The 20,517-nt window shown below is 48.2% G+C and overlaps 8 protein-coding genes across 8 annotated transcripts; all 8 read left to right on the top strand.

The window, feature by feature from the left end:
• Nucleotides 1-1,557: 1,557 nt before the first annotated feature.
• TbgDal_XI5650 (hypothetical protein, conserved) lies at nt 1,558-2,667 on the top strand (the record flags this gene model as incomplete). Its single annotated transcript, XM_011781409.1, has 1 exon — nt 1,558-2,667. The coding sequence occupies one exon, from the start codon at nt 1,558-1,560 to the stop codon at nt 2,665-2,667; it is 1,110 nt and encodes a 369-aa protein (XP_011779711.1).
• Nucleotides 2,668-2,891: 224 nt separating this feature from the next.
• Nucleotides 2,892-3,332, top strand: TbgDal_XI5660 (hypothetical protein, unlikely; the record flags this gene model as incomplete). Its single annotated transcript, XM_011781410.1, has 1 exon — nt 2,892-3,332. The coding sequence occupies one exon, from the start codon at nt 2,892-2,894 to the stop codon at nt 3,330-3,332; it is 441 nt and encodes a 146-aa protein (XP_011779712.1).
• An 820-nt stretch (nt 3,333-4,152) lies between these two features.
• TbgDal_XI5670 (hypothetical protein, conserved) lies at nt 4,153-9,273 on the top strand (the record flags this gene model as incomplete). Its single annotated transcript, XM_011781411.1, has 1 exon — nt 4,153-9,273. One exon carries the CDS (start codon nt 4,153-4,155, stop codon nt 9,271-9,273), a length of 5,121 nt encoding a protein of 1,706 aa, XP_011779713.1.
• Nucleotides 9,274-9,731: 458 nt separating this feature from the next.
• Nucleotides 9,732-10,676, top strand: TbgDal_XI5680 (hypothetical protein, conserved; the record flags this gene model as incomplete). The annotated part of the gene is made up of 1 exon (XM_011781412.1): nt 9,732-10,676. The coding sequence occupies one exon, from the start codon at nt 9,732-9,734 to the stop codon at nt 10,674-10,676; it is 945 nt and encodes a 314-aa protein (XP_011779714.1).
• Nucleotides 10,677-11,536: 860 nt separating this feature from the next.
• On the top strand, nt 11,537-12,859 carry TbgDal_XI5690 (hypothetical protein, conserved; the record flags this gene model as incomplete). The annotated part of the gene is made up of 1 exon (XM_011781413.1): nt 11,537-12,859. One exon carries the CDS (start codon nt 11,537-11,539, stop codon nt 12,857-12,859), a length of 1,323 nt encoding a protein of 440 aa, XP_011779715.1.
• Nucleotides 12,860-14,321: 1,462 nt separating this feature from the next.
• TbgDal_XI5700 (fumarate hydratase class I, putative) lies at nt 14,322-15,989 on the top strand (the record flags this gene model as incomplete). Its single annotated transcript, XM_011781414.1, has 1 exon — nt 14,322-15,989. One exon carries the CDS (start codon nt 14,322-14,324, stop codon nt 15,987-15,989), a length of 1,668 nt encoding a protein of 555 aa, XP_011779716.1.
• A 463-nt stretch (nt 15,990-16,452) lies between these two features.
• TbgDal_XI5710 (hypothetical protein, unlikely) lies at nt 16,453-16,767 on the top strand (the record flags this gene model as incomplete). The annotated part of the gene is made up of 1 exon (XM_011781415.1): nt 16,453-16,767. The coding sequence occupies one exon, from the start codon at nt 16,453-16,455 to the stop codon at nt 16,765-16,767; it is 315 nt and encodes a 104-aa protein (XP_011779717.1).
• A 484-nt stretch (nt 16,768-17,251) lies between these two features.
• TbgDal_XI5720 (hypothetical protein, conserved) lies at nt 17,252-20,377 on the top strand (the record flags this gene model as incomplete). The annotated part of the gene is made up of 1 exon (XM_011781416.1): nt 17,252-20,377. The coding sequence occupies one exon, from the start codon at nt 17,252-17,254 to the stop codon at nt 20,375-20,377; it is 3,126 nt and encodes a 1,041-aa protein (XP_011779718.1).
• Between the last annotated feature and the right edge of the window lie 140 nt (nt 20,378-20,517).

The raw sequence follows: 20,517 nt of genomic DNA on the forward strand, positions 1-20,517 counted from the left end.
AGGCTTGAAGGAAGGTTTGTGCGTTTATATATATATATATATATATATTTGTGTGTGTGTGTTTGTGATGGATTATGAATGAGGCAAGTCCTATTGATGGTGTACTTGAAGGATGGTGGTGGTGTGGTGCTTAGATGTGTATATATGCATGTGTGTTTATGTGTGTGATGGAGCCGCCAGAGTGTGACCAACCGCGAGAGGATTAGAGAGAAATATGAGTGAGTGATGTTTAGGGGGGTTGGGAGGCAATGGAATACCGGGAAGAGCGATGAAGGAGAAGGTGATAGAGAAAGGACGAAGCAACAACAACAAAAAGAAGTGTGCAACCCCGGAAGAAGAAATGAAACAAGCGCTTATGATGGAGTGGTGAAGGGAAAGGAAGGAGATACAAGTGATAATTTCTCTTCTCCCCCCTTCGTTACCCAATATTGAGGGTCTAGAGGTGTCGGTAGCAGGCTGCTCCCTCCTTTCTTCTCCAGTAAGAAGAAAAAAAAAATACGAAACCAACAACACGAGAGATGAAAAAAAAAAAAAGAAAGTAAATTAAGAGAATGTATAATTATTGTTTGTGTGGTCGTAGGTCGGAGGGATGCCAACACCTGCAGCGGGCTGTGAGCTGCAGTGACTGTAACAATAGATAGAAGGACAGTTGTTGTTATTGTGGCAATTAGGTGGAGGCAATGGTGTGTCCTTCCCACTGCCTTCGCCGTCTCCCTCTTTTGTTTTCCCTCTTCTCTATATTATTTTTATCCTTCTTGCAATAATGTACATATATGCAAACGCGAACCAGAAACATGTATGTGTACGGTTCAGCTGTGCATGTGGTGACGTGACTCATGCACTAACGCCCGTAGCGCTTCTCGTTAGTGACCACAATTTGTGAAGGCTACTCATGTTCGTTATGTGTTTCTGCCAATACGTTATGCAGTTTCAGTTGGTGATGCATTGTTTGGCCGAGCTTTTCTCGCACTGTGTCCCGTTCCACTTTTTTTTTTTTTTTTGTCTCTCAAGCATCTTCCTGTGGGTTTGATCATTTCTTTTTTCATACCGCAATTTCTCTCCTTGCTCCTAACTGTGCCTTTCCCCTTCTGTTTTGCTCTAATGCAGTTCCTAGACCTTAATTAAGGATCTTTACATCCTGTGGCGTGCAACTGGCATTGGTTCGGCGCTCTGTGAGTGAACTTGACCGGTGGTAGGGTCCCCTATAAATTCATTCATTCATTTCGCTTTCTGCCGACTGCTTGCGGTTTTTGAGGGTGAGCATACCGTTCCACGCTTATTGAACGTTGTGTGGGATTCTTGGGAACAGGAAGTGTGTAAAACACACTAAGCAGTAACCGCTGATTTTGCACGATTAAACAAGTAGCCGAGTGGTTGTGACTGAGCAACTCAGACCAAAGGTTGCTCACTGGGCACAGTTGCGGTAGTCAGTTGGAGTACAACGTTGCAAATACGAGAGCTGGAAACCACTGCGTGGTGAAGTGAGACGACTTGCACACAAGGTTTAGCGTCTGCCCCCGGTAATAGGTAGGCAAGGAGGGAAAGGCAGAGGGCCGCATGTCGGATCTCCGTCGAGTTGAAAGTCTGAACGCGGACACCTTCCGCCGACTCAACGCAACCTCCGTTGTGAAGTCTTTTTGGCACACTCAACTACGAGCTGCAACGGCTGCATCACGTGGAGCCAAGGACGATTCACTTGCGACTGTTAATGAAGAAACACCTGTTGCCACCAGAAAGCTGCGTTCAGCGGCCTCATCTGCGGAGAAGAGTGCAGGAGGGCTCACAGACTCTACGGTGTACAGTAGCAGCAGTAGTAGTAGTAACTCACGCTTATCTGTGAGCGCCACTCTCCCCGGGTTTCCCTCTCCAACAGAAACGCGCCGTCGTCTACGGGCCGCAGCGCTGTCGGCAGAGCGTCACCGTGCTGAGGAGTCGGATGAAGAGAAACCTGATCCCGTTGCGAGAACGCTGTTTCAGAGCTTTTTACTGCAGGAGTATGATGCTCTCGACAGCCGCCCAGTTCTTACAGTTGTTCTTGATTTGGACGAGACACTTGTGAGCAACCGTGACTCTGGAGCTACCGGTGCAATTCTTCGGCCCTACTGTCTGCACATGTTGAATGCTTTGCGGCACATGCAGGGACTAGAGGTTGTACTTTGGACTGCTTCAACCAAGGAAACGGCGGCCCCCGTAATTCGACAGCTTAGTCAGAGTGGCCCCGTCTTTGATGATGTCATTTGCCGCAATAGCTCGTGGTTTACGGAGCCGTTGCATACCAAAGATCTCCGACTACTGGGCCGTGACATGAGCCGGGTGATAATCTTCGATAATTCCACTGCCTGCTGCAAACTGAACCCGCGTAATGCTGTTATTGTTGATGACTTCCGTGGTGTTCGCAACACATCTGACGCAGCTCTGGTGAACGTGTACTACATAATTGAGCGCTCCTTTAATGGCTGTTGCGCAGGTGTTTCGGTGCTGGAGACGTTGGTGAAGTTAGCTGTGGAGAAACAGTTGTGTATGCCGGAAGTGCTCCACCTTCCTGAGTCATGGAGGCATATTCCACTGAGGGAAATCGCGCCACTAAAGGTACCACCGCATGGTATTTTCTTTCGAGCGCACAGTACCCCGCTTAATGACAGCATTATGCAGCACTGGACGGTGTAAAACAATAAACAAACTATTCATAAATTTTCATAGACGGTACTTACGCATACAGCGCGTACGTGTGCGTATGCTTGTGCATTTCGACACACATAGTGATGGGACTGTGGAAGGTGGAAGTGGTTTGGTCTTGTTGCTGAGTTGTTTAGCACATGGCTTTTTTCACTCACTTTCCACTGACCCATGACCACTGTGGCTCGAGAGGTGTATTAGCGTCGCACTGATAGATGGAGAAGCAAACGAAAAGAAAGGGAGGTGATGTGAAGAAGAGGAAACGCCGAGCGGTGCCCCGAAGTTTATGGGCCGCGTGCGACGGTAAGCATACATCCAAACGTTTCTTGCTTCACCTTTTGCCCGGATTTCTTTTTTCGTTTTATTTCTCCAAACATACATTCCCATCTTATTTTCTATCTTCTTCAAACCTGGTGCCGTTTCCTCTGCCTCACTATTGTGTAGTAGAGGATCTGAGGGGCCGTAACCTTGGGTGTACTACACGATGGTGCGAAGAGGAAAGATTAGGGACTGACAAAAAAAAACAAAAACAAACAAAAAAGTGCCGTGTTACTTGTTTAACTTTCTGTTACCCGCGAAAGTGGGTCGGGTCAAAGAGAGAGAATTTGTGCGGAGGAAGGAACGGAGAAACTGCTTGGGTGTTTTGTACTCTTTAGTTGCCGCACCTCTTCAGTTCTTACGTTTCTCAACGATGGTACAACTCTCTTTGCTGCTAAGGTACTTCCTCTTCATCCCTTTGATGATTGCACGTGTTACTGCGGAGATGATTGAAAGGAAACCGGAAAACTTAGCGCCTGAAGATGCGCTGCCACCTCATAGATTCGTATCCATAAAGCCACACCAGGTTATTTTTTTTGTTTTATTTTGTTTTGTTTGCTCCTTTTCCTTTTTTTTACATGCACGCACCCAACTCTCTACGCGTTGAGACTGCATTTTCTTCACTTGCTCAACTCTGAAATTCACTCCTTCCTCTTCTGTTTTCGCGCGTAATCACGTGAAAGCCTCTCCGTAACTCAGCAGTGGAAAGGTCACATCACGCCGCACTAGTATCCACCCCTTTCTGTCCTTTCTTTTTGAATTTTCAAACCTCGGACCGTCACTGTTTGCTTCAGCTTCCACTTATCACTGATTGTGTGGAAACAAAAGAAACTTACGGTGCGTGTTTTAACAACAACAATAAGTTAACGGATAGGAACAATAATAGTAATACCAATCGTTCTTGTTATCTGGGGGCTACTGCACTAAACGTGTTAACCAACGTGAGTTAGGGCAGTAACATCGGCGGTGTACATATATATATGTACATAAGATAAAAAGAGTATTCCAGGCAAAAGTAAAAAAGAACGACCAAACCAATTAAGGAGTAGGTGAGAAATCGAATAAAGTGGGAAATATTTGTAACAGTGGTAATAATACCAGTGCTTTCCGTCTCTTGTGTGTATTTTAAACACCTTCCCAATACCAACGTTTTCAGCTATGCCGCCGCGACCAGCAAAGGGACGTGCCGCGTTGTCATTTGTTGCATCTCGTGGTATTCCAGACAGCTTAGAGAGTTTTTTGGGCGATTTTTCACAACCCGTCAAGAGCAACACAGAAGGGTCCGCTATGATGGAGGTGAATCTGAAGTTGCTGCAGAAAAGCAATGAAACAACCGTGCTCAAAGCTCTCGTGGAGCTGAACCGGGGGGCATCTGCTATGTCGGAGGAGGAGTTGGTGCATTACTTGCCGCAAGTCGTCGAGGCGGTCGTGCGGCACGCGGAGCACTCAAATGCATCGGTTCGCTCGGGTGTGTTTGCGCTACTGCATGAGTTTCTGTTACGCGGTTCATTGCTCCAACAAGCTGTGACCAAGCGCTTACCGAAACTTGCTTCTGCATGGGTAACTCGCATGTGTGACATGGAGCCGTCTGTACGCAGGGATGCATCGGATGCATTTAACGCTGCATACACTACGGAAGTACTTAAGCAACATGCAGACAGTATTGTAACCGATCTTATTAGCAATTATGAGGAAATCATTGCCCAGAGCCGTGGAAAACCACTGCAGGATGACACGTTGGACCGTCGGTCGAACGCCCTCTACTCCTGCGTATGCGCTATGGGGCACATGTTACGTGTGGGTGCCCCTGCCTCGGCATGTCATAAGGTCATTGAGTTTGTAGAAGGGAATTCAGTGCAGCCGATTATGCCGCCACCTGAGGGGGTTACAAAAGGAAGTATGGTTGTTAAAGCTCCAGTTGTAAGGTCTGCTTCACTTATACTTCTGCGTGACATTCTTTCCTCAAAGCTGGCAACTTTAAGAGTTCATCAGCAGGTTTCTACTGCTTTATACAACGCGATGTCCGACCGTTGCGCTGTGGTACTCCGTAGGGCGTGGGAGCTTCAACTACTTTGGTTTGGTAGTGACTCTTCCAGTGCATTGTCTCACATGCAAGGCGGATTTCTCCGTGTGGTGATGAACAGTATCACGGATTGCAACGACCCTGAGGTGGCAGAGATTATTTACCCGTCACTCGTACCATTGCTTGTCCCAGTCACTCGTTCTTCAGCCTTCGCCAGCGCGATTGAGGAATTCAGCGAGGTGCTTCAACGCAAGATCCTCAATGTCAGTGATGTGGTACAGCGGGAATGGGATTTAGTGCTTTCCTCACTAATGCGTGTGTGGGAACTTCGGTGTGTCCGCTCAGCGAAGCTAGGGGAGGGACACGAACGCGAAGGCGCCACGATGTTTTCTTCTATAGTAGCAACACTGGCCACAGCTCTCGAACAACCAGCGCGGCGGGGACGGCTTCTCAGCACAACAGCCTCCGTCGTAGCACAGACATTGGAGCGTGTAGCTCGTCATACTGAGTGCTTCAGTGAATGTGTGCAACTCTTGTGTGGCCCCACGGACTCTTTTTCTCAACGGACTGGTGGAGGGGCAAACGCTGCACTGGTGGAAAGCTTCGATGTACTTCAGGCGGCATTAATTGGCTCTTCTGTGAGTTTACCGGGCGTGCTTGTCGGGGCGGAAACGCTTATGGCAAAGTACGTGGAAAAGAAACAATGGAACATTCTTGCGGAACTGTTGCAGTCAATGACAGACGCGTATGGAAGTTGTGTTCGCGAAGAGCATGCACATTCTCCCGTGGGTATCCCTTCTAAAGAGATTCAAAAACTTGTTACGAACGGTGTTTTACGTGCTGTGAGACTGAGCGTATCAGCAGAGCGGAAGGATAGTGACGGGGTGGAACCGATGCACCCCCTTCATCGGGTTCTCTCTTACGTCCTACAGTGGAGTGACGATGATGCACTTAGTGAACTGCAACAGATCGCTGCCACCGTGGGACCGGGACCGTTTTGGTTGAAGGATTTACTTCGAAGTCACGAGTTAAGGGATCCTGAGCGGTTGATCACTTTGTTTTCAAAAGCTTGTGAGGAAGCTGACTTTCGCACAGTGGAGCTATGTGTGGATTCGCTTCTCGGCGAACAGGAGGTTAACCCCCGCCCACTGACGAGTGCCGAGAAGAAGGGGCTCAGGCAGGCTGTTCAGGAGTCGTTGCGGAAACTGCACCTGCTAGTGTCGGTTGACAACGATGAAAGTGAGGAAGAAGCAGAGGAGTCCTCCAAGGAAGGTGACAGCGGATCGGGTTACGATGGCAGCGGGGCAGGTGACAGCAGTGGTGACGAAGGTAGCGAAGGCGCTGCGGAGGCTGACGGTAGTGGAAATGAAGGCGACTCAAATAACGGCACTTTGGTTCAACAGCAGCTCATCGCATGGGCGAGGTTTCTAGGGAATGGCGAGCCCTTCGCTTCACTTCTGGAAGTCAGTAGCGAGGACATCGATTTACCAATGGTATTCCGCATCGTTGCTTCCATCGCTCCGCGGTTGCATGCAGAGCAATACATGTCTATTAAGGCACTTCGCATGGCCCTGCAAATGGAAGAGGACCCACTTCTGGTGGCGATGTCAAAGAAAATACATTCTATCGATGCGAAGGCCTTCAATGTAGTCGTGGAGTCTATCGAACAACTGCTCAACTCGTACGGCGTCTCAGTGGAAGAGAGAGATACTGTATCACTGGAGTTGTTTGATAGTGTCATGAGCGACCCGCAGAGTAGCATCGCAGCGTGTGGGAGGCTGCAGCACATTGTGCCCTTCGCTTCTTGTAGTCTGATCCAAGGAATTGCGTGCAGCGGCGACGTCTGGTTGGAACACCAAGTTCACCTACGTGCAAATGTGGCTGCCACAGGGACTGGAAAAGTACCGTTTGCGTTGTTGGATCAGTACTCTCCACTATGCGGAATCGTACCATCAATGTTGCGTTGTGTACGAACCTCTCAACTGATTCACTTGCTTGCTTCCTCGGTGGAACTTAACTCAGCGAGTGCCGCTGTTGTTGGGCGGCCCCTGTTGCACGCCGCCCGCGTGCAGGAGGTGCTGGCTGAGCCAACGAGGAGGCTGCTCGTGACAAAGCTGCTGCCGCGTGTCTTACTCTCCATCTCATCGCCCAAAGAAGTAGACACACTGCTCCTACGCGGAGAGGAGGTGCACAAACTTCTGTTTACGCTTGCTGTCGTGATCCGGGATACCGCAGTTCACTCCAGTGGTGACGCGTTCAACTCTAGCGTCCGGTGCATTGTAAGCACCATTACACAGTGGATTGCCGAAGCCGCTCTCCTGCATGTGGGCGATGCGCCGACACATGAAGAAGCTATTCGCCATTATCGTGCGTTATTTTCTACACTGGATGAAGCTGCTGACATTGTTGGGGATTCTTTTCTCGCTAAAGTTCCTTCTGGCGAAGCTGCTTCTGCTATTCAAGAATCTATGTGCATGATCCCTACACTGCATCCCAATACGGGATTGCTCGCGATGACGCTTCACAGGCATCTAAGTCATTTACCAGTTGTGAGGGGTGATACTGTCCGTCAGGTTATTGACTACGCCAGGAAAAAAAAGCCTCTCGATGGCCTCGAATTCCTGGCGGAACTCACTTCCAGTCGCATTATTGACACGGAAGCCTACAACGAGCTTGTGCGTGTCTTCACACGCTTGCTAGCGAGTTCCTTCAGACTTCGCCATATGCCACCGAATAATTGCCTTGTTTCTCAAGCACCGAATGATGCACCCATTTCGTTATGCGATACTCAACGTGCAGTTGTCGCCGTTGTTTCGGCAAGGCGTGGTATTAACTTGCACAACCGCGTTGATGATACGTTACGGAGCTCCATAAATCTTGTGCTGTTCGACGCTGTGGCAGGATCCGTGGTTTCACTTAAGCAGGCGAACGAGGAGGAACTGTCACTCATGACTAAACTCATTGCCTTCACCTCGAACTGCCTTAGTGATTTGGGCTCGTCGGATGTGACGGTTCTGCGGGCTTCGGAGGTAAGCGTCACGAAGGTGGCTGCAGTTATGAATTATGCCTATCAGTGGCTCTGCGCCACCTCTATTACTCGGTTAGACAGCATTGGGATGGAGACTGTGACAAGTGCTATTCGCGCTATAGCGCTGCTTTCTAACTTAACACTGGTGCGCTCTGGGTTCGTTCTGCTTCCCATCATGCGGCAGATAACAGGAAGACGCTCAATGAAGGACATTCGGGAGGAGTTTAGTTCAAAGTCACCGGCAAAAGCAATAATATTCCGGAGGCAGGCGGCTGTCATTGCCAAAACGAACAAGCAAAAGTTAACCCTCTTTCCGCATTTGCTTGCGTGGTGTGTAACGCTCAGTGGTCCTGTGCAGGAGCGTGTAAGCAAAGAATGGCGAGAGGAAGTTTTTCAACTTCTTGACGTCTTATGCGCACTATTGCTTTCCCCGGCTGTACCAGGAAGCAAGCGGGTTGAAAATACATACCTTTGTAACGGTAATGGTAGTAGTGGTGCTGGTGAGCAGCTGGGTTTCGAAATAATTGCGTTAACACGTCCCAATGCAGCAGATCCCATGCGTGAGTTGGCGAAGGGCGCCGCCGCCGTCTTTGCCCTTTTGTTGCAGAGCAGCACACTTTCCATCGTCAAGAGTTGGCTTGAGACTGTGGAGCGAAAACTGCAGGACTATTTTTATACATTTGTAGAGGAGCACTTGTCACCATGTCTCATACGAGAGAGCCTCCTCATGGTGTTAAGCAAGAACCCAACCGGGGGCTCGACCTTCGACGTGAACGAAAGGTACACCGTGTCCGTGTGCACCTTGAGGAATCGCATTACACTTAAATATACGGTGGAAGATACAGATTCAACGGTTCATATAGAATTTAAGCCTGATTTCCCGTTAAGGCCCCCGGTGGTCACATGTGAAAAGACACGGGGCTGCGGGGTATCCGCGGACAAATGGCACGTGTGGATGCGGAAAATGACTGTATTGCTTTTCGGTGGGTCATCCAATGTATGGGACTGTGTGATGCTCTTCGGCAGGAATATGGACGAGCACTTTTCCGGTAAAGATCCTTGCCCCATTTGTTTTGCTATCGTTTCAGCTTCGAGTAATCGTCTTCCCGATATGCAGTGTGCAGTGTGCCGTAACTCTGCAATACACTCCGATTGCCTCTACTCGTGGTGGGCGACCGGGGGGCGAACCGTGTGCCCACTTTGTCGTTCCCCATGGGTAGCAACCTAACGGCATTTGCCTCGTGTTGCCAGTGTGTGGTGTTTCGAGGATATTGTGAACAAATGCTTCACTTTACCGTCGTTGTTGACTCCTTCCTTTTTTCAAACACATATGTCTGGTACCAAAGGCTCTTGGTGCCATTTACTGGAACGTTTTGTTGACCCTCCTGAAGTGTAATTGGTGTGCAAAGTGTGTCTTGAAGTGGATCTGTTACATCGTGCATCACAGATAGCTATCTTTCAACGTCGAATCTGCATTTTTTTTTTCCGTTAAAGCTAGGAAGGTAGACATAAAAATACCCATATATATATATATATATACATTTATATATATTCAGCGTGATCGTGGTTACGGTAGTTTAGTTCTTCCGTCCAACATAAACCTGTTTGCATCGATCCCTATTACTGCTAGCTTTTGCTCGTTGTCGGTGCCATCACCGTTGCTGCCGCGCAACTTCGTTTTTGGCAATGGGGCCCCGCATATATCCGTTACAGCGCGAGTCACCATCCTCTCCCTCTGCTCGTGCTATCTTTGAGCGCACACGGCGGATGCATGCCGGGACTTTGAATATTTTCGCTGAGAACAACGGCGAGTGCGATGCGCAACCAAAACCGCAAACTCCACAACCAGAGCATGAGGCACGCAACGTGCAGCGCAATGAGGAGTCACAGGAGACAAGGGAATTCGGCTGGCCGCACCTTCGTCGTGTACGTTTGCCTACGCGACACGAAACACCGCAGGGTCTTCACCAGGTTCCCAGTGCTGCGGGGAAGGTTCAGCACATTCAAGTTGTCGGCGTTACTGACTCCTATAAGGATCCGGCGATGATGACGCCGCGGCGCACAGGATTACGCTGCTTTTCCCGTAGCCACTCCACTTCTATGAGCGAAATAATGTGTCACGAGGAACGCGGCTGGTCACCTTCTCTACCGGCCTCTGTTGCGGGTAGCGCACCGGTCAGTAGGAGTAGCAGCCGCTGCAGTTCCCGAGGATGTAGGCGAGTGGCTGATTACACCCCGCAGGAGCGCTTTTTTCAAGCTGTGCGAGATCATGTGCAGCGCAGACGCGGGGGTGCAACGGAATTTTACGTAAATCTTGCACGTGGGCTGGTGGGGTCGGTTCCACGAAGTCGTGCAGAGATGACACCTCGCCCGTGGCGTCTGGATGAGGGGCCGGTAATTCACAAGTTGACACTCGGCAGTTTCAGGGAACAGTTGCAGTCCTTAACGGGAATTGAGGTTTCCTTGGTAGAATTGGCGCAGATGGTGTGGGGAAAAGAGGAGTTCGAGCGGAAGGTACAAGAATGTCCAGACGAAGAGCAGTTGGCAAGTCTTAGGGTAACTTACCGCGAGTTTTCCACAGCATTCGGGGATAGCCCGTCTGGTGATAAATTTGCGACCTTCAAGATATAAAAAGGGGTCTTTCTGAAAATATTGTGTTGCATCTACAGGCGTTCCCATAGCTTCTCACCACCTGGGGTGCGAGGGACCATCTATTTGGTTTAATTTAATTTTTTTTTGTGACGCTGGCAACCATAATTGTACTATGTGCCATTAGGTAATGTGAGGGCGTATTAAAAGTGAAGAATGAGTAGAAGAATGACACGGGAAGGAGAGGGGACAATTCGTGTTTGGTAGTGAACAATGGAAGGGAGACGTGTGCTTCTTCTTTTCATACTCTGCCTTTTAACTGAAGGGAGTTTCCCCTTCATTCCGCGCTCCCATTGTTGTTCTCGCGGTTTCATGTACTATTGCTACCGGTGTTGTTGTTGTTGATTTTGTTTTGATTATAGAGGGATATCCATAGAGGTAAAAGATTCTACTCCTACAAAACATGCACACATTGTTTCTTGACCCTTTTCGTTCGCTTCAACATCTCTGTACGTCGGGTTTGTTTGACTCCCTTTTTTCGGTGTCATTTATTTTCCCCCCTCCGAATTTCTTTTTTTTTTTTAGAAACATATCACATTATGTTGTATTTGTGTGTACGTGTTCATGCATAGATGCTTTGACATCTACGGGGCCGCAATGATTGTTCGTGTTGATTTTTGCGGTGTATGCAATCCGTTACCACGAAGGTGCGATCCACAATTCAGTGCATGTGGTGTGTGCCATCGGCTCCATCCGCTTTTTCGCTTCTTCTACAGCTATTTCTTTCTTCCATTTTGTTCTTGTTATTATCCCTCCCCCCTGAACATCTCGTTTACACCGCTTGCAGATTTATTTCCTGGGGGCTCGTTGCTGTAAAAGAAAAAATAATAATAACATCTTGAATGAAAGTGGACAGCCTTCTGTCTCCTCGAAGTGCGTTCAGCACTGAAAATGACCCCTGTGGCTCCGTTGAGAGCGTCGCAAATGATGTGGCATCCGCTAGCGATGTTGTTGTCGCGTATCCTCAACCTGGAAAGCGATGGAGCAGAATTATTGCGGGGCCTGAACTGGTTGGGATGTCTTTGAAAGAAAATCAGATTAAGGATGGGAAGGCTCTGTGTATATATGGTCATTGTTTCGACGATGGAATCATCGACTACATTACAAACGAAGTCCTTCCGGAGGCACGAGTACTAACAAAGGTGGAAATAGCTGAGACAAAGTTTAGCAGCGCAGGTATGAAGATTCTCTTGAGGGCTCTCTGGACAAATTCTCCATGTGAGCAAATGGAGGAACTTCTGCTTCATGACGTGCATCTCCACTTTGAGGAAACTCTACAGCTAAAAGAAGTTATTATGAAGAATCGAAAGTGCCTGCGGCGTTTGGTTCTGCAACGTTGTCACATGGACGATAGCGCGGCTGAACCCATTGTTCAGGCTATTTCGCACTGCGAGCAACTGCGGGAAGTGAACTTCTTGGATAACAACATAGTTCACGCACTGGCTATCCCCACGGAGAGGGAGGACATTTTTCCACCAACGCTGCAAATTTTTGACATCAGCGGTAACCGTATAGAGCCAAAACACTTCACTGGTTTGGGCAATGCGCTCCGTCGTTGTATGGCAAACCTTCATGAGGTTTACTTGGCTCGTTGCTGTGTCACGGAGAGCGGACTAAAGACGCTGCTGTGCGGTGGGCTTTACAACTCACAGGTTCTTTCTGTGCTGAATGTATCGGCTGGACGACTTTTGCATACAGCTGGTAAGGTGCTTTCGTCGGTCATATCAGAATGTCCCAACCTTCAGCGAGTGTACATGCAGGACAATCTCCTGGATGTAGAGGGGGCTGCTCAAATTGCTTTGGTTATTCCCTACGCTAAGAAACTTACTGTATTGGGAATGGGAAGGTGTCACTTGGGAGGTCGAGGGGCGCGTTATATTGCAGAAGCTGTGAAACAAAGCGCATCACTTCGAGAATTGGACCTCTCTGGAAATGGTGTGACGGATGAAGATGTACATCGGATATGCGCTTGCAACGATGATGCGTCTTTTCGACTTTCATATCTTGATCTCTCTGATAATCCCCTCACGGAGGACTGCCGCTGCTCTCTCGAAACCCTTCTGGAACACCAGAAGGATAATTCATGCATTGTTGTCGTGCGTGGTACGGGGCTTGCGGTCGTGTCTTCTTATATGGAATATCATAATAAGCCCACACCTGGATAGACGCCACTTTTTTATTTTTTTCTCCTTTTTTCTCTGTGTGTTTCTTTTTCTCTTTCTTTCTTTCGAATAGGTGGGATTGTTGTATATTCACTTCTATTGCATTTAAATTTGTTCGTTTGTTCGCTTGTTTGCTTGTTTGCTTGTTTGCCGTTTTTTTTTTTTAGAAGTTGAAGGTCTCTCACGAGGAGTTGGAGAGAGAGATCGAGAGAGTCAATAATCGTCGAAAAGCACCGGGGCCACATGTTCGTGGAAAGGAAGAAAGAAGGGGGAGAAAGAAAAAAAAAAGGGAAGAGAAGAAAGGATAAAGGGAATGAAATAAATGAGGAAAATGTGTATGTGTGTTTTGAGTGTATGTGTGGGAAAACCGAGGAGCACACGATGCTAATAAGAGAGTGTCCACTATCATTGTTAACACTGAAAAGGGATTTGATATGTTTTTTAGCGCATTTACCCGCTCGCAGTTGCTGATATGAACCCGTACAGCTATTGCGCACTTTAATGTTATAGACGGTGTATAGGAAAATGTAAGTTCGCGAAGGCTATGTCCAACGGGCGACCGAAAAAGCGAACAAATCTTCTACAAAAAGGGGGAAAAAAAGGAAGGAAACATTCAGAGTTGATATGTATATACGTGTGCGCGGACGTACGCAAATATGTTTTGGTTTTGTTGTTGTATGCTCGTATACTTATGTAACTATTGAGTAACGGGGAGGTGAAACATGAAGGAAGAACATAGGTTACAAATGCTCCTCTGAAAGTTGAACGGAAAATTCCTGTTTGCTTTTTCTTTGTATTTTCGTTGCTTGAACGGCTGCTTTCAGGGAGGTGGTGGCTAACAAAATAGCACGGGTGAAACTCGTCAGATGCAAAACCATTGGTAATAAAGGGCAAAAGAAAAAAGAAATGAAAGGAACTGAAGTTAAGGTGAAGGGATACCGGTGGGAAAGTGTGTGCATCTGGAAATAGTGGATGCTCCTACTGTTGCGCCACACTTACGGTGACACACGCACTGTTTTTCATAGGTTCTTCTTTGTGTGTTTCTTTACGCTAAAAAAAAAATATGTTCATAACTATTTTTCCGCTTTTTTTTGTTTGCCATTGTATTTGGGCACATTCTTTAAAAGGCTACTTTTTTTTTAACGTTCGCCCCACCATGTTTTTTTCTAACTTTGACATCCATTGCTGCTTTTTCTTTTTTTTTTTTTTGGTTAACCTTTTCTTTTTTATATTGTTTTCTTGTGGTTGCTGCTCGTTTATGTTGTTTCTTGTGCTCTTACTTGTATCCTGTAACACAGTTTGTAAACCCATAAAATAGTCAATTTCCTCCCCCGAAAATACAATATATCATAATAGCTCGTTGCGCAAAAAATAAAAAAACAACAACAACAACAACAACATCAAACTAACTAATTTAGGTGAGTGAAGACAAAACCATTAAATATCAGCATTATTAATCGCTCACATGTTACGACGGTCGTCCCTCTGGTTTGCACCCAAGTCGGCACCTCCTTTTAAGTTTGTCCCACTGTTGCCTCATCTTCACCACAAAGACACCGAGTACACATTGGTAACAAAAGATTACGTATCTGTTGTCAATCCCGGTGCCGGGTTACCGGAAATTCTAAAGGTGGAAGCGGCAGGATTAACATTGCTCGCCTCTCGTGCCATTGGCGATGTGCAACATTTCCTCCGCCCATCACACCTGGCGAGCTTAAGAAGCATTTTTGAAGATCCCGAAGCGAGTGACAATGACCGTTTTGTTGCGCTGCAGCTTATAAAGAATGCCAATATTGCAGCAGCTCGGATTCTCCCTGGTTGCCAAGACACGGGCACCGCAATTATTGCAGGTTACAAGGGGGAGCAGGTGTTTACCAACGGAGATGATGAGGAGGCGCTGAGCCGCGGTGTGCATCATATTTATACGACGACGAATTTGCGCTACAGTCAGAATGTTCCGCTTACCATGTACGACGAAAAGAACACCGGATGCAACCTTCCCGCACAGATAGATCTCTACGCAACAAAGGGATGTGAGTACGAATTCTTTTTTGTGGCTAAAGGCGGCGGGAGTGCGAACAAGGCATTTTTGTTCCAGGAAACAAAATCTGTTCTCAATCCCAAGTCGCTGCGCAATTTTCTGGAGGAAAAGATTTCGACGATTGGTACTTCCGCTTGTCCACCATATCATATGGCCGTCGTTGTGGGAGGAACCAGTGCTGAGATGACAATGAAGGCGGTGAAGTACGCTTCCTGCAAGTATCTGGATGAACTCCCAACGAAGCCTGATGAATCGAAGGGTTATACCTATCGCGATCTGGAAATGGAACAAATGGTTATGGATATTTGCCGCAATATTGGCATGGGCGCACAGTTTGGTGGGAAGTATTTTGCCCACGATGCACGCGTCATCCGCATGCCACGTCACGGTGCCAGCTGCCCCATCGGAATTGGCGTTAGCTGCAGTGCGGACCGCCAAGCACTTGCCAAAATTAACAAAGATGGCATTTGGGTCGAGAAACTTGAAATGGACCCAGCGAAGTATCTGCCAGAGGTAACGGAGGATCAATTACTTAAGGTGCCACCAGTGAAGATCGACTTGAACATGCCCATGGACAAAATACGTGCAGAGCTCTCGAGACACCCCGTGAAGACGCGTCTGTCTCTCACTGGAACCATCATCGTAGCCCGTGACATCGCGCATGCCCGTATGCGGGAAATGTTGGAGAACAATAAACCCCTTCCAGATTACATCAAGAACCACCCGGTATATTATGCTGGTCCTGCCAAGCGACCAGAGGCGTTGGCATCCGGTTCCTTTGGGCCAACCACAGCGGGCCGTATGGACCCGTTTGTGGATCTCTTCCAGGCAAATGGCGGGTCTTTCGTCATGTTGGCTAAAGGCAACCGTAGCAAACGTGTGACTGAGGCATGTAAGAAGTACGGTGGGTTTTACCTTGGAAGTATTGGGGGACCTGCCGCGTTGCTAGCGATGGATTCCATTCGCAAAGTGGAAGTACTTGACATGGAGGAACTGGGAATGGAGGCGGTATGGAAGATTGAAGTTGAGAACTTTCCCGCATTTATTGTTGTGGACGATAAGGGTAATGACTTCTTCCAACAGCTCAGGTAGCGGATGGATTTGTTGTTGTTGTTATAAAGAAGAGGCGCTGAGAAAAGGAAAGGGAAACGAGGAGGAAGAGAGAGAGAGAGGCAACCGTTGGGCATAATGTGCTCGGCCAAATGAATATACGCGTATATATATATATATATATATATATATATAGTTTAAGCTCTACATGCGGTGGAAATGGAATGTTTCCGCGGGTGAAGGGAGAGGCACGGAGGGCGCAAGGAAAGAGGAGAGGGATATTCAAATAAAACGAGAGTATTCGACAAAGAAAAAAAAAACATACTTACTACTTAGACGAAATTAAATAAAGGTGAGTAAAAGAAATACAAACATTGGGAGGGAAGAATGCGTGGAGGATGACACTGAGGATGTAGTTTCCACGTCACCGCACCATACTTGCAAGCAAGCAGAATACGCCAGAACAGTTCTTTGTTTGTAGTATATATATATTATCGTTTTCGACATGAGATTAAACGATGCATGTTGCTTTTGTCATTATTGCCATGTTGTTCGTTTATTTATTTATTTTTTTGCAGGGTCCCGTTGCATAAAGAGGTTAGGGGGGAGATTGTTTGTTTGGTGCGCCTTCTTAAGGAAAAGAATTGTACGGCCATGCAGTTGCTTTTGTATATCTTTTTATTCCTACGAATTCGTAGAAAATGTGACAGCGAGCGATTTTTTCCCCCTCCGTTTCAAGTGGAAGCGAAGTCACCTGGTTGAAATGGAAGGAAGGGAGTGGATTATGGGAGAGGAACTACGTTATTTAAAAAAAAAATGACACGTGGAAATGGATATGATGGAGGTTCATATACTGAGGGAAGAAACTTCAAAAAAGGGTTATGTAAGGTGTCCTTGCCTTCATTGTTTCCGTTATTTGTTTACTTATTAATTTTAAAGTGTACCTGTTTGCGATGTGCCCAATCCCTAAAGTATCGGTTCCGGAGAGCCTCTGATGTGCCCAATTTGCACACGGTAGATGTTGACTTGTTTGCTTTTCTATTTTTTTTTTTCTAAATTCCTCCTTTATTTCTTTTTGTATTGGCGGCTCTGTTGGCCTCAGACCGTTTTGATCTGAAGATTTGCGTACTATTCACCGACAACAACCCTCTACAATTCATACCATTATTTATATGCTTTCTAGTTTGTACAGGGAGCCCCGTTGTCTTGTGGAGGGGATTTCAGCCGTCTCAAGGGAGGGCAGACAAGTTGTGGGCGAAGGAGGAGTATAAACGGCTAAACTGAGGCTCGCTGCGAAGGGGAAAATGTTCTTCAGGTTTCATAGCACAACATTACAAACATGCCTGACGTCTGGAGTCGCTCGTTCCTCCGTCGCCGTTGCAGTGCCTTTACGAGCGGGGTGTACTCGACGGGAAATGTCATCGGGAGGCGACGGGGTTTTGGAAGGTGCGATGCATAAGCCTGGCGAATCCGGTCTCCAGGCGGGGAGCAGCACCACCATTGCTGGTAAGGAAACATGGTCTCAATTTAGTACCAAAATGAGGTATGGTAGGCGTCGTATTCGAGTTATTGATGTTGCAGCGAAGATGTCATATGAGTATCAAATGCTCCGGAAAATGTGCAAGCGTCGCCCCGCCATGCGGCAGTGGGCAGTGCGGGATGACTTCTGCGATATGAATCCCGGTGTGGTGATCATGTCGCCTTCGATGCAAGCAGCCTTTATGAAGGTATTTCGTATGAAGGAAAAGGGTCTCATTCGTCAGTGCCTACGTGATATTGTCCCTGTCATTGAGTACCGCAACCGAGAGGAACCAGCACGACTCCCAACAAACCCAGCAGACATGATCCCGGAGGGTGAACCCGATACGCTAAATCAGAAAAAACGGGAACTATTTGAGCGGCGTGAGAAGGGTGAAAACTTTGCCGATCTCCGTCTCCACGACAAAAGATCACAAGCGAAACTCCGCTTTAGGATTCGCCAACGGTTGCTAAAGTTTCAACGGCAACTGGCAGTCGCCAATGCAATTGCCAGCCGATCTGTACTTTACTCCACAAACGATGCGATTGGCTACTTTCTGTTCCGTGGGGCAGCCATGTATGCCGGGATGCATCGCGTGTTTTTTGAACTCAGCAAACAATTGCCACACTTCGTGCCCAAAACTATGTTAGACTTCGGGGCTGGCACTGGGACTGCCATACTTGTCGCGAAGGAGGTGTACGATCCCGGTTCCCTTGCTTACCCGCTTTACCGATCACTTCGGCAGACAATGCAGGGAAATGATTCCTCCCGTACACATCAGCTCTCCGAGTTGCGGTATGACCTCAAGCGACTGCAGCGCAACAACGAGGAGAAAAAGAAGGTGCGCTTCATGGCGGTTGCAGCGTTACTGGAGCGCGGCGAGGTTGACCCTGCAGATCTTCCAGAAGACCTAAAGCGAGAAATTGCTGAGGTTGCGACCGCTGCTGCAACTGCAAAAAAGGACCGCCTTGTGCGGGAGGCACATGCGAGGTACCGTGACGTAGTTGATGGTACCGAATGGGAGAGCGGCGATCCTCTCGGGGAGGTTCGTGCGAGTACGGAGGATCCGGAGGATGTTATCGACGGAGAACAGGGCGACGGCGGCGATGACGGCGAGGCGGCGAAGGGTCGCCCGAAAACGTGGTGGGAAAAGCTTATTGATGTGGAAAATGAAACAGCTCGCACTCGCGCCGCCAGACGACTTCGCCCTCTTCAGGAAGTTACTGCAGTAGAGCCAAGTCCAGGCATGATGGAGATAGGGACGATGGTTCTTCATGACGATGTACCCAACGTTACGTGGAAGCGTTATTTGCTTCCCGAAGATGAAGCGATCCAACACGATTTGGTTGTTGCCGCGTATTCACTTAGCGAAATTGCCACCTCAGAGAACCGCCGCCGCATTGTGCAGCAATTGTGGAAGATGACCAAAGGTGTTCTTGTGTTTGTTGAGTTTGCTAATCTTAATAACTTTAACATCTTAATGGAGGCGCGCGACTGGATCCTCGAGGAAAAGGATGTTGGTCTCTGGGATTGGCAGCCCACCATTGTAGCTCCTTGTCCCCACGAACATCGCTGTCCTTTGAGGCACTGCAAAACTGGTGTGAAGCGAAAACGTATGCGTATTTGCAGCACGGAAGCGCACTACCGTTCCACATTTGTTGAGGTGTGGGCACGGCATATGCCGCTGAAGGTTGGCATTGAACCGATTTCTTACTTGATTTTGGCACGTAATGAGCTTGTACCTGAGCGGGCCGAACGCCGACGAGAACAGTTGAAGAAAGCAGAAGAGATGAAACGGCGGGAACGCGATGTGAAGCAGCAGCAGTTGCATGAGGCGTCGCTCGCAGTCAAAGACGTCGTGTTCGAGTGCCTTAGCGATGAGGCACTTCACCGCGTGCAGAGTGGTGTTCCTCAACCTTTAACTGATATCGATGAAGTTCGGGAGGCTTCCACCTCCGCAACTTCGACTTCTCTTCTCAAAGATTTGAAAGACGGTGCGACGAGTACGGGTGAGATTGGTCATATGCCAACTGATGTGCCGCGGTTGGTGAAGACAGGCAACACCCGGCACAATCGGCTCATATTTCCGCTCCAATTTCCCCCGGCGACGCATAAGTTTAACCGTGCGTTTGTGGATGCGGGTTATCAGAGGCAACGCGCCATCACGCCTGCAGAAATGCTTGTGGTGCGCCAAGAAGTTGAACAGCTGCAACAGCGTGTCATGCGAGCTGCCCCGAAGTATTTGCGTGTTGTGAGGGACCCACGTTGCCACGGCAAAGTGCAAGCTGATTTTTGTACCCCAGAGGGTGATCTTGTGAGTGGTCGCGTTTATAGGCGTTTTTACGGCGATAGGAATCGCGTGAGTGCGCACAGTACGATGCGATGGCAACACATTGGCGGCTGGAAGTTGCTGAAGCGCATTCGACGGGGATCTTTGTTCCCACACAATGTTCCGCTGTATGCTGTGACGAAGCACGCACAGATCGACTTTCCCAACACTCTTCTCGACACCAAGCACTCAACGGTAGAGCAGACGGCCATGCAGTACAACGATCCTATGTCACTTGTGGAGATGCCGGATGATGGACTAACCCGTGAGGAACTTAAACAAAAGCGTCGTTTGCAACGTGACGTTGAGCTGCAGAAAAAGGTGGAAGAGAAACTGGAAGATATATTTGGTGTAAATGCTAAGGACTGGAAGACAGATGACTTGGGTGGCGGACGTTTAGATGCTCGCCGAGAGATCAGTGAACAGCAGTGGGCCGATGCCGTTCGTCGTGCGAAGATACGAACAGTACAGCACACTAAAAATGCTCTCCCTTTTGCAGCTAAGAAACGCGCGGCTCAACGTGCCCTGCAGGTGCGGAGACGCAACGTGAGACTGGAGATGTCAGGGAACCGACGCCGTTAATTTATTAATGATTAAGGTGCTTGAGTGAAAGAAGGGGACCGCGTGGAGGTGCGGTCGCGTTCACACACACGAACACGTACATACACACGTGTATGCCTAAGGTTACTCGGTTAAGCGCAACACTGTGGCAGCACACGTGA

The sequence above is a fragment of the Trypanosoma brucei genome, chromosome 11 (assembly GCF_000210295.1).
Source record: "Trypanosoma brucei gambiense DAL972 chromosome 11, complete sequence".
Classification (NCBI taxonomy): Eukaryota; Euglenozoa; class Kinetoplastea; order Trypanosomatida; family Trypanosomatidae; genus Trypanosoma; species Trypanosoma brucei.